This window comes from Triticum urartu, chromosome 7A (genome assembly GCF_056163025.1).
Source record: "Triticum urartu cultivar PI428250 chromosome 7A, HENAU_Tu73, whole genome shotgun sequence".
Classification (NCBI taxonomy): Eukaryota; Viridiplantae; Streptophyta; class Magnoliopsida; order Poales; family Poaceae; genus Triticum; species Triticum urartu.
In genome coordinates, this window is record NC_141879.1 from 21,740,613 (window position 1) to 21,753,689 (window position 13,077).

Here is a 13,077-nt window from a genome sequence, read left to right on the forward strand (position 1 = left end):
AAATAAGGCATCCAAATGTTGAAAAAACAATCTTTAAGAAGTTCAGTTATTTTCCGAACATTTTAAAAGTACAAGGATAAACCGGAACTGATCCCTGTCTCCTAACAAGTCATGCAACTCAGGGCATTCTTAGAATGATCGACATAAACTAACTCCTCTGAGAATGAAGAAAGCTCACCTATGTTTTCAAGGAATATTTCAGTCATATGTATGATCTGGATGCAACCAGTAATTGTGCAAGTAGTAACCCGTGAAGAGCAATATCAAAAACAAATGTGGCAAAAAGTTTAAATGTAGATGGTATATGTGTAATAAAGTTAAATAGAAAACACATTTTGAATGTATTTAGTAATTACAAAAGTCAGAAGCCGTTAAATATATATAATGACATCACCGCTTTTTCTTGTCGCACAATGCTTAAAACAAAAATTCAAAAATAGAAGATGATCCACGATGTGCTGGTCATAATAGGAAGTAGAGAAACATAAAACGTTATGGACTATGAAAATACTTTTCTTTCTACAAGATTCAAACAAAGCAATACTTATATAAATTTTCTATATACAAAATTAAATCGTCAAAAATTACTAGCCTGTGCAGGAGCACGGGTTGATGACTAGTGTATAATAGCCGCTGATGTAGTGGAAGCATAACTCGTTTTATTTAGCAAATATTTGAACCGCGAAAACACCAATTACATATTTGCTCACGAACATAATTACCCTGGCCCACAGTGTCTTGGCCCAGTTCACAGGAAATCGCCGAAGCCGTTCTGCAGAGTAGTGGCCTAGTTTACATTTGGTAGCTCTCTCATGGTATAAATGGGGCATGGATGGATGGCAGAGGTCTTTTTTAGACGGATGGATGGCAGAGGTGATCCAGGCCGTGCGCGTCCGAATCGGATGGGTGGGAGTGCCGAATCGCTGTGGCAAGGCATAGCTCGCTACGACTTTTCTGTTTTTTTTAGGGGTACGTTTTACTGTTTTGTAATAGGATGCCGTTGCATGCTTCTCTTTTCTTTTCAACCACGGAGGCAACTTGCCCAAGGCCCACCACCAGTTTGCCTAGCGCCACCAGCACACATGCTCCTTCTCCCACGGCATACACGTACTCACGTTTGACACGCCCGCACACAGCTGCCCAACGTGGTGCGCGGTGTGTGTTTTCTGAAGTCTCCTATTCCCAAAGGAGCTTCATGTCTCTAAAGCTTCCTTCTTTCACCCTTTTAACCGGCTAGGCTGAGCTCCTCTATCTAGCTTATCCATATGCGTGACGTATATCGAATTAAGCCCTCCTTGCATCGATCTTGTTGCTGATTGATGAAGAATAAATAGATAGAAACCTACACTGGAATGTGACCTATATATAGGAAGAAACGTATAGAGGAACATTATCAGCATGGTGTAAGGTAGGTTTGGTAGGTAAGTGCGCATCAAGATCAAGGACGGACGGTGCAACTCCATCATATGGGTGGGGCAGGCCGACGGAAAGTTTTCAACTCGATCAGCCCATAGTGTCTAATTTTCTTTTCGTGAGGGCTTCGTTGCGGCTTTGCATATTTGGCGTGCCGGTTCACTGGAAAAGCGCCACTTCTTTGCCTGGCCCCTAGTTCACAGACGTTGCTGGAGAGCGGATCATCTTAAGCATCGTTCCCTCCCAGTTCCTATCGCTTGCCGGCTCAGCGATCAGCATCATGTATCCATTAAACATTTGTTGATCGGATGTGTTCTCGCCGGGTAGAGTGCTTGCCCACCGTGGCCACGAATCTCACGAATTGGTGGATCTCGCTATGTGTGACTTCGATAGTGGCCAATGATTTATGGACCTGCCTCATCTTGCTGTGATAGTATGTTTGGCATGAGAGGAATGTGGTGGGATTGGACTGCGTGCTAGTTTTCGACCAGCCAGTTCTAAATCTCATAGTGTCGTGGGAACGATTCCGACAAGGGAAGAGGGGGTAGGACAAAGGAGCATGGTCTATCAAATGGGTGACACGAGTATTTTTTACGAGTTCGGTCCTCTCACGGGGGAGATAACAACCCTACATCTCGAGCTCCAGAGAGACTTTCATTGATCTGCGTGTGAACATAGGGTTACAAGGTGTATGTGTGTGTGTGTGTGAGAGAGAGAGAGAGGGGGGGGGGCCTAGGAGGCGAGTAATGCTACATTCACGGTATATTACGGGGGTTTTAGTTTAAGGGGTGTGGAGGGGCCCCACGCACCTGAAATAAAGGGGGGTGGAGCTAATTAAAGGAACGGCCCCGTAATAATCCTGTCATGAGCCCGTCCGTTTACCTTATAAAGAATGCCCCACCGCCTAACCTTCTAAATGGGGCCATTGATTCAGCCCACTACAGAAGGTAACTGACGTATTAAAACATATTTAATGTAAAAAGCTTAAACCCACTGGTGATTCAGAGAACTGACAGTTGGTCTTCGCGCATCCGACTAAGTTATACGATAGGATGGTTTGTGACCGCCCGAGTTGAGGGTATGTCTGACGTCTGAGTAGTGCTGACCTAGATACCGTCCGAGTAACTTCCTGTACAGTATGAAATTTTTTTGGACCAACCTGATATGTGGACCCCATGCTTTATGATCCTATGACACTTTGTGGGCCTACCTATTATGGTTATCTCCATCACATACCGTAGGTGTTTGAGGCATGGCGATCTGCCGAGTTGATTAGGGTTGACCTTTCTCCATGTGGGTTGCCAGTAGAGCGTCACGAGGTCTTACGGCCAGACTAGTATTTGTGCATTGGCAATTGGCATGGATAGCCATTATGACGTTATAATGTTCTTGCCTACTTGGTCTCTCCTTCTAGTATAAATTTGATGCGACTCCATGTCACATCCTTACATGTGGGACGATCCAGTGAAGCACATGGATCGAATAAGGATGGGCGATGGAGCCAAAAAATCCCTGCCCCATGCAAGATTTGTGGATTGACAATTCGTCCTTTCGCTCCTGGTATAGATAGGCAATAGAGCTGGCCTCTCCATTCCCACGCCCTTCTCCACTAATGCACGCAGGTTGGAACGAGGTCCTCGTCACCGACATCCAGCCCTCCAGGCACCAGCGTGCGACAGATTGATCCTTTCTAAGCAGCGGCGATGCAAGCGTCAAGATGCAGTAGATGGGAACATGCGTGTCTAATGTAAGAGTATAGAGTAAGACTGAAATAGAAAGATTAGTAGCAACGTAATAACCCTTCACAAACAAAACCTAGTAACACCTGTTGTGGGCGCGTGTATGGGCGCGCGCCGGGCGTGCTGGGAGCGTCGGGTCCACGGCGGGTCGAGTGTGTGCGTGCGTGTGGTGTGCACGGGCGTGTCCTTCTGCTGGTACACCATAGGTGTGGGTGTGTGTGTTGATCGTTGGCGAGCCACGCGGGGCGATTGGGCAGGTTCTGTTGGTGCTCACCTCGAGAAGCGCGCGTGCGGGCGTGTAGCGGGTGCTGCGAGAGCATCCAAAACGTGGGAAATATTGCGGGCGAGTGGATGCCTCAGTGCATGCCCGGTACGCTGGCTCGGGGTATAAAGCCGTGTGGTGGCGTTGTAACAGATTGACATGGTCGAGTTCGTGCTCGAGGGACGAAAGAGGCGTTCGTGCGCCGGAAAAATCCTGTGTCCACTGTCTACCCTGTCCTTCTTCTTCCTCCTTCTTCTGTTGATTAAGTGCAGAGAGAGAGCGAGGTGCAGAGAGAGAGAGAGAGAGAGCGAGGTAGAGCTAGGGTTTAGGGCATAGTCTCGGTTCCAACAATTGGTATCAGAGCCACGTGGAGAGGAAAGCTCGCCGGAGATGTCACTCGTCCTGTACGCCGGTGGATTGGGCGGGTCGCTGCCGCGGCGGGTGCCTGTGCTCACCGGTGAGAAATACACCGCGTGGGCGATCAAGGTCGAGGTCAACCTCGACGCGGCCGGGCTGTAGGAGGTGGTGGTCGTGACAGAGGACGCGGCGGCGGCGGTGATCGCGAAGAAAGACCAGCCAGCGCGGGTGTATCTGCTCGGAGCGCTAGCGGAGGATCTCCTGCTGCAGGTAGCTTCGAAGAAGACGGCGGCGGAAGTGTGGGCAAGCCTGAAGGCGGGGTTCGTCGGGGCGGATCGAGTCCGGGCGGCGCGGCTGGGGACGCTCCGCGGCGAGTTCAAGCTCCTTCCCATGTCGGACGGCGACACACTGGACGGGTTCACGGGCAAGATGGGCGGCATGACGGCGCGTTTCGCGGGGCTCGGCTCGACCCTGGATCACGCGGCGCTCGTGAAGAAGCTGCTCGACTCCGTGCCGTACCGCTTGTACGCGGCGGTGGCCGGGATCGAGCAGTTCTGTGACATGACGATGATGCCGTTTGAGGAAGCACTCGGGCGGCTGAAGGCGTTCGATGAGCGGCTACGGCAACGCGGGCAGGTAGGCGGCGAACGAGCTGACGGCGTGCTCATGTACACGGCACAATGGCGGGCTCGGGACTAGCAGCAAGGAGGTGCACGGGACGACTACGACGCGCGGAGCGTGGCATCGAGCAACGGCAGCTACCGGCGATGGCGTTGCTACAAGTGGGGCGAACGCGGGCACTTCAAGCGGGAGTACCCTCTGCTGCGGAAGGAGCCAGCGAGGGAGCGTGCACTGCTGGTCGACGGCGACGTCGAGGACGCCAGCCTGCTCTGAGCCACGGCTTAGGGCGCGAGTGTTGTGTGTAATAAGCCGTGGTGACGACCTTGTTGCATCGGGCGCGTGTATGGGCACTCGCCGGGCATGCTGGGCACGTCGGGTCCACGACAAGTCAAGTGTGTGCGTGCATGTGGTGTGCGCGGCCGTGTCCATGTGCTGGTACACCGTAGGTGTGAGTGTGTTTGTTGGCGAGCCACGCGGGGCGATCGGGCAGGTTCTATTGGTGCTCACCACGAGAAGTGCGCGTGCGGGCGTATAGCATGCAAAACGTGGGAAAGATCATAGGCGAGTGGAGGCGTGGGTGCGTGCCCGGTGCGTTGGCTCGGGGTATAAAGCCGCGTGGTGGCGTTGTAACAGATTGACATGGTCGAGTTCGTGCTCGAGGGAAGAAAGAGGCGTTCGTGCGCCGGAAAAATCCTGTGTCCACTGTCTACCCCGTCCTCCTTCCTCCTTCTGTTGATCAAGTGCAGAGAGAGAGCGAGGTGCAGAGAGAGAGAGAGACCGAGGTAGAGCTAGGGTTTAGGGCATAGCCTCGGTTCCAACAACTCCTTCTCATCGCACACCACCCATTTGCTTATGAGTGAATCATGTCGGTATTGAACAGGACTTGCGGGATGTCATCAAAGCTCTCACAGATAAATGGAGCTACCACTTATCTACATCCGTAATGATTGATGACTATACTTGATTGCTTACATGCTTTGAGCCCTGTTGGAAACGGTTTATACCTGCCGTATTGTAATCTAACTCTGTATTGTTGGTCTTATATATATACGAGATATGTGGAGGCTTTGCCCCACGTAACCCTAAATCAAACTTGGTAACAAGCCTTTTTTTCCAATCACGCTGTCGCTCGCGTTGAAGCCGCCGTTCGCTCGTTCGTGCCGTCGAAGCTGCCGCTCGCTCGTTCGTGCCGCTGCTTGCTAAAATCGATCGGGCGTTGCCTCTCGCTCGTACGCATCGTCGCACGTTCGGCCGATCGCGCGTCGCCGCTCAGTCCCGCGTCACTGCTCGGTCTCGATGGCTTCTGGATCCTCTTCCGCCGCGATGCAACTGGCCATTATCGGTCCGGTTGTGACGCCTCCGGCCGCAACGGCGCCAGTCCCGTCCATCGCGCCTTCCCTTGGCGTACGTCTGGATCGCGGCAACTTCCCGCTATGGCGCACCCTCACCGTGACGCATCTCTCCGGTGCCTCTCTCCATGGCTACCTCGACGGCTCCGTCGCTGCTCCGCCCACAACCATCTCCCAGGGGGCAGGTGATACCGCCACCACTGTGGCAAACCCTGCGTATGCAACGTGGTGGACGCAGGACCAGAAGGTCCTCGGGATGCTCCTCTCCTCCATGACGGAGGACATTGCGTCTCAACTGATCAGCTGCAAGTCCGCTGCTGCCGCGTGGACCTCCATCCACGCCATGTTCAGCGCGCAAAACCGTGCCGGGGTTCGGCACATCCGGCGACAGATTCAGTCGCTGAAGAAGAACGACATGACTGCCAGCGAGTACATGCACAAGGTGAAGGCTCTTGCCGACGCCATGGCCTCCGCTGGATCCCCCCTCGCTGATGACGAGATCATCGACTACATGCTTACCGGATTGGGCAAGGCCTTCAACCCGATCGCGGCTTCGCTCAGCGTCGTGGTCACTCCGGTCGCGCTGACTGACTTCTACTCCATGGTTCTCAACTATGAGGCGCTGCAGCTATCGCAGCAGGTCGACGATGAGGAGTGGACCTCGTCGGCCAACGTCGTGGCACGATCCGGTGCTCCCGCCCCCGTCAACCGTCCTCGAGCACCCGACACTGGTCGTGCCACCGACATCCGCCCCGCTGGAGGCTACCCGCAGCAACAGGGGCAGGGCTACCAGCACGGCGGTCAAGACAACCGTCGTAACAATGGCGGTGGAGGAGGAGGCAACGGTCGCAACGGCAATCGTCGCTGGCGCCCGAGGTGTCAGATTTGCAAGAATTGGGGTCACGAAGCCGACACCTGTAAGAAGCGCTTCGATTCAGACTACTCCAGCGGCAATGGCCGCTCGGCATATAATGCATCGACCTCTTCCAACAACTCCACCCACTGGGTTCTGGACTCCGGCACCACGGATCACCTGACTAGTGACCTGGAGCGTCTTCAGTTCCGCGAACGCTACGGCAGCCATGATCAGGTTCAGGTGGCCAACGGCTCAGGTTTGTCTATTTCGCATATTGGGCACTCGACCTTAGCCGGTTCTTCTCTACGACTGAACAATATTTTACATGTTCCAAATATTAGCCAACATCTTCTATCAGTCTATCGTCTTGTGTCGGATAATCGTATCTTCATTGAATTTCATAAATATTTTTTCCTTGTTAAGGACAAAGCCACCAGGAGAATTCTTCTTCGAGGTAGAAGCAAAGGAGGGCTCTACCCTCTTCCACTCGGACGAGCCTCGCATCTGTCCGAGCGTCAAGCGTCGTCCAGCGTCTGTGTCTCCTCATCTCAGTGGCATCAGCGTCTCGGTCATCCATCCAAAACTGTCGTCAGTTCCATTGTTAGGAATAATGATCTCGAGTGTTCAACCTTAGATACTTCTGCTTTAGTTTGTGATGCTTGTCAATGTGGTAAAAGTCGTCAACTCTCTTATACTGCTTCTGCTCGGGTGTCTACTATGCCTCTTGAATTAGTTCATACTGATGTTTGGGGCCCTGCTCGTGCTTCCTCTGGGGGGTACAAGTATTATGTGAGTTTTATTGATGACTACTCCCGTTTTTGCTGGATCTATCTACTAAAACATAAGTCTGATGTTGAACAGGTGTTCTATGCTTTTCAAGCACATGTTGAGCGCCTTTTGGATGCTAAGCTTAAAGCTGTCCAATTTGACTGGGGGGTGAATACCATAAGTTGCACCGTTATTTTCTTCGTACGGGCATCTCTCACCGAGTCTCTTGCCCTCACACCTCCCAACAGAACGGCATTGCCGAGCGCAAACACCGACACTTGGTTGAAACTGGTCTTGCCTTGTTGGCTCACTCGTCTCTCCCTTTACGTTATTGGGATGAAGCTTTTCTGACTGCGTGTTACCTCATTAACCGCATGCCCACCCCCGTGCTTGGTCAAGATACTCCTATTCATCGTCTTCTGAAAATTCCACCCAACTATACTTTTCTTCGTACCTTCGGGTGTGCTTGTTGGCCTAGTTTGCGGAAGTATAACTCCCACAAACTCGAGTTTCGGTCCAAGATGTGTGTTTTTCTGGGATATAGTCCTATGCATAAGGGGTACAAGTGTCTTGATCGGTCTACGGGTCGTATATACATCTCGCGTGACGTTATCTTTGACGAATCTGTCTTTCCGTTTGCTACTCCCGGTGTCACTGTTGATGCGTCTACACTTGACGAGGCTATTTCTTTTCCATCCACAGAACTGGCTACGAGTGCTCATGTGCGTAATTATGACTTAACCTACTTGGCTACTAATCCATCTGGCCTAGCCAGCGTTTCTTCTGTGCAGGCTCCGCGACTGGCCATGCTCGACGTACCCGTGGCCATGCAGAACGACGTGCATGGCGGCCAGGCTTCCCAGGCAGGGGTCCCGCTCGCACGTGCGGCTGGCTCTGCCCGCGAGTCGGCCTCGCCCGCCAGCACCTTGGCCTCGCCCGCCCACGAGTCGGCCTCGCTCGCCCGTGACTTGGCCTCGCCCGCCCGCGCCTCGGCCTCGCCAGCGCCTGGAGTGTCGCCTGGCTCCCCGTGTGCCTCGTCGGCCCATGAGCAGGCCCATGAGCCATCTTGGCCGGCTCTTGTGCCATCGTCGCCAAGTTCGGCACCGTCTCCATCCTCGCCTATGTCTCCGGCCGTCGAGCCCACTCACCCAATGGTGACTCGTACCCGTGATGCTACTCGTCGTGAGAAGGAATTTACTGATGGGACGGTGCGGTATAATCCTCTTCGTCGTGCTTTCTTTGCGACACCGGTGTCACATCATGATGCCCTCCGTGAGCCGGCGTGGCGTGATGCTATGGCTGCTGAGTTTGCAGCGCTTCATCGAAATGGCACATGGGTTTTGGTTCCTCGACCACCTGGCGTTAACATTGTTGGCAGTAAATGGGTGTTCAAGACGAAGCAACACGCTGATGGGTCTGTTGACAAGCATAAGGCTCGCCTCGTTGCTCGTGGTTTTACTCAACAGCAAGGTCTTGACTATGGTGATACCTTCAGTCCCGTTGTCAAACCGACTACTATTCGTCTGGTTCTTTCGCTTGCTGTTTCACGAGGATGGAGTTTGAGGCAAGTTGATGTCAGTAATGCATTTCTTCATGCCTTTCTTTCCGAGACTGTGTATATGCAGCAACCACCAGGTTTTGAAGATACTCGATTTCCTTCGCACGTGTGCAAGTTGCAACGGGCTCTTTATGGTCTCAAACAGTCGCCACGTGCTTGGTATGCTCGTCTCAGTGCTCGACTTCTTCAGCTTGGTTTTGTTCCATCCAAGGCAGATGCATCTCTCTTCATCTTTGTTGCGCATGGCGTCCAGATATACATGCTTGTGTATGTTGATGATATTGTTATTGCTGGCTCCACTCCGGCTGCAGTTGAGCGTTTGGTGAGATCTCTCTCCGACAGTTTTCCCATCAAGGATCTTGGTCCTCTCCAGTATTTTTTGGGGCTTGAAGTATCCTACAATTCAAAGGGCATGACGCTAACTCAACGCAAGTATGCACTTGATCTTCTTCATCGTGTGAGTATGGAGAATTGCAGGCCTACCTCTACACCATTATCTGCCACTGAGCATCTGGCTCGTGAGGTTGGCACTCCTTTGGGTGTTGAGGATGTCACTCGATATCGCAGTATTGTTGGAGGACTGCAGTATTTAACGCTCACTCGTCCTGACCTGTCTTTTGCAGTCAACAAGGTTTGCCAGTATTTATCACAGCCGACTAATGAGCATTGGGAAGCTGTCAAGCGTATATTGCGTTATGTCAAAGGGACTTTGAGTACAGGTTTGAGGATTCGTAAATCTCCTTCCACTGGTGTCAGTATTTTCACAGATGCTGATTGGGCTGGATGCATTGATGACCGCCGTTCTACTAGTGGTTTTACTGTGTTTGTTGGATCAAATCTTGTCTCATGGAGTTCCAAGAAACAGCCAACTGTCTCTAGATCGAGTACGGAGGCAGAGTATAAAGCTTTAGCTAATGGAGCAGCTGAAGCAATCTGGGTGGAGACCTTACTCAAGGAGCTTGGGGTCTTCAAGCAGCGTACCGCCATTCTATGGTGTGATAATCTTGGGGCTACGTACCTGACAGCAAATCCAGTCTTTCATGCAAGAACCAAGCACATAGAGATAGATTTTCACTTTGTGCGTGAGCGCGTTGCTTCTGGTGTGTTAGATGTCAGGTTTATCTCGTCTAATGACCAACTGGCTGATGTATTTACTAAACCGGCCACACGACAGATGTTAGAACGTTTTCGGTCCAATCTGAACCTTGTATGCAGTAGTAGTTCAGATTGAGGGGGTGTGTTGGAAACGGTTTATACCTGCCGTATTGTAATCTAACTCTGTATTGTTGGTCTTATATATATACGAGATATGTGGAGGCTTTGCCGTATTGTAATCTAACTCTGTATTGTTGGTCTTATATATATACGAGATATGTGGAGGCTTTGCCCCACGCAATCCTAAATCAAACTAGCCCATCTATTATAACCGCTGTTGACTAGAGGCCAATGTGGCTTCTCATTATATACGTAAGTTTTGCTTCGATTAAGAATATGATGATGTACAAGAAGATGATGCAACAAATTTACTAATACCACTAGTGGATAATGTGACTTGTATAATTGTCATCTCTACGAATACCTGTCTTCCAAGTAATGAGGTTTGTGAAGCATTGATCATCAGACTGTCGGATCCTGACGGTCTAAAAAAGCTTTAGTCTGGTGCGATTAACTTTGAATAAGCACACCACTGGAAATCACCTTGGAGCCATCACGGATGGCCAATGGATGCCAGCATCACGAATACAAGGGTGATAGAGCCCAGCGGCATCTCATAATTCTCCTGCTTCCAAACAAGATCTGCGTGACCACTCTAGGTAGTCTCTGTCCATGAGCGTGTTCCTAAAGACCACAAAGCAGTCCGAGACATGCATAATGTATATGTTGACCAGTGGCTCCAAGGAGAGCTGGGAGTGGGCTGCCGGTGGCAGGGTCGGCATGCTTAACGCAATTATATTGCGTGTTACTTTTCCGATGACTCCTATTCTTGACCTAACGTCACTCCTTTTTTGGGGACTATCTTTGCTAACATTCGGCTGTGTCAGGGAGAAAGGTGCGTTGAACTGAATTGGAATCATGGACAGTGTTAGATGATTCTACGTATCCCCAACCGGATCGACCACGTGTTGTAATTGATCCTGTATAGTTGGTTACCATATAAGGTTAAAACCGACTTGATGAACTTGCGATACAAGTTTTGTAACCCTGTATATATACCAATCAATAAGATCAATCGAGGTATGCACTTTAGCAGCCCGATCATATTACATTACATGGTATCAGACACCAGCCGTATCCTCCCTCCTTTTGAAATCCTAATACACACAAGCCTCTCCAATCGAATCCCAACCTAGCCTTCTACCTGCACCATGACAGCCGACGATCTCAAGAAGCTCGAGGCCGAGTTGAAGGAACGCGAGTCTCTCCTGCAGACTCGCCAGGAAGAACTTGATCGTCGCACCGCCGAGATGGGCAAAGCTCCCGCAACCTCCCCAGCAGCCTCCACGCCCAGCCCTTCCACCTATGCCACATCCATCAAACTTCATGTACCCATCACCCTCGACCTGACCGCCTCCAACTACACCAACTGGCGTGAGCTGTTCCTCGTCGCCCTTGGGCGCTATGGCCTTACAGCTCATGTCATCGGCGATGCCGGCGCTACTCCCTCTGACACTTCGCCGGCTTCGGATTGGGGCCGCGACGACTACACGGTTCTCTCTTGGATCTATGGCTCTATCTCCATCGACCTCTTCAGCATCGTCATGCGCCCCGGCTCCACCGCGCGCACGATCTGGGACGCCATCGAGAATCTCTTCCGCGACAATAAAAAGCACCGGGCAATCCAGCTGGAAGCGGAGTTCAGGAACACCCCGCAAGGCGATATGACCGTCGGTGACTACTGCACAAAGCTCAAGTCCCTTGCTGATTCTCTCGTGGATGTTGGCCAGACGATCAGTGACGAAACACTCGTCCTCACCCTCCTTCGTGGCCTCAACGACAGTTTCGCCCACCTCCGCTCGTTTCTTCCGTTCCAGGTGCCCTTCCCCTCGTTCCTGCAGACCCGCTCGGCGTTGATCCTTGAAGAGAGCCAGAAGAAAACTGATGCCAAGAACGCGGCATCCACTGCCCTTTGGGCTAGCCGGAACAACATCAACCCGAGCGCTGGCGGTGAACGAGCTCCTCTCCCTATCAGCTCCGGGGGCGTCGGCTCTGGAGGGCACGGAACGGGCTCCACCTTCAACCGCGGCAGTGGCCGTGGACGTGGCGGATGCAGTGGACGTGGCCGCGGCCGCGACAATCCGTGGCAGTTCAACCCATGGACGGGTGCTCCGACGAGGGCATATCTTCAGCAACAACACACACACAGGCTCCATGGCAGCAGCCCTCCTCTTCCTGGCAGTCACGTCCGTGGCAGGCTCCTGCTCCAGGTCTACTTGGTCCTCGCCCCAACACTGCTCCTCAAGCTTACACTGCGTACGACCATGCCAACAACAACTCCAGCATGTTGCAGTCACCTTCATCAAGCTCGGCGGTCGACCCTGCACTTCTAGCGGCTCTCAACAACATGCAGATTCCCGGCACACATGAGTGGTATATGGACTCTGGTGCATCCTCCCACATGGCATCCGATCATGGTAACTTCGACTCTCTAATACCATCTGCTTCTCAATCTGTCACTGTTGGTAACGGTGCTACTCTACCCATTACACATATTGGTTCCTACTCTCTAACTAGCACATCTATTCCTCTTTATTTACGCAAAATTCTCATCGTTCCACAAATTATCAAAAATCTTGTCTCTGTTCGTCAATTCACCACAGACAACTCTTGTTCCGTCGAATTTGACCCTTATGGTTTCTCTGTGAAGGATCTTCTCACCGGGATCGTGATTCTTCGATGCAATAGCTCCGGTCCCCTCTATCCAGTCTGCCAAGCCAGCCATGAAGCCCATGTCACCACATCTCCTTCGGATATTTGGCATCATCGCCTAGGTCACCCCGGCTCCCACACCATGTCGCGTCTTCATCAACTTCAGCACATCCCCTACAATAAAGCCGGCTCTACTTTATGTCATGCTTGTCAATTAGGAAAACATGTTAGGTCACCGTTTTTTCCATCACAGTCCTATACTATTCGTCCGTTTGAGCGTCTACATT

General features: G+C 51.7%; 1 protein-coding gene and 1 pseudogene across 1 annotated transcript; both read left to right on the plus strand.

Moving 5' to 3' along the window:
• The first annotated feature begins 5,688 nt into the window (after positions 1–5,688).
• LOC147957092 (uncharacterized) lies at positions 5,689–10,154 on the plus strand. Its single transcript, XM_087531577.1, has 4 exons — positions 5,689–6,853; positions 7,331–7,386; positions 7,459–7,533; positions 8,157–10,154. The coding sequence occupies exons 1-4, from the start codon at positions 5,689–5,691 to the stop codon at positions 10,152–10,154; spliced, it is 3,294 nt and encodes a 1,097-aa protein (XP_087387703.1).
• Positions 10,155–10,999: 845 nt separating this feature from the next.
• Positions 11,000–12,826, plus strand: LOC147957093 (uncharacterized; annotated as a pseudogene).
• The last annotated feature ends 251 nt before the right edge of the window (positions 12,827–13,077 follow it).

What these genes read in the sequence shown, in the direction of transcription:
- LOC147957092 (XM_087531577.1), top strand. Translation starts at nt 5,689, where the DNA reads ATGGCTTCTGGATCCTCTTCCGCCGCGATGCAACTGGCCATTATCGGT. An exon ending in TCAGGTGGCCAACGGCTCAG is followed by an intron (nt 6,854 to 7,330) that starts GTTTGTCTATTT and finishes CTCTTGAATTAG; the next exon opens with TTCATACTGATGTTTGGGGC. An exon ending in CTGGGGGGTACAAGTATTAT is followed by an intron (nt 7,387 to 7,458) that starts GTGAGTTTTATT and finishes GATGTTGAACAG; the next exon opens with GTGTTCTATGCTTTTCAAGC.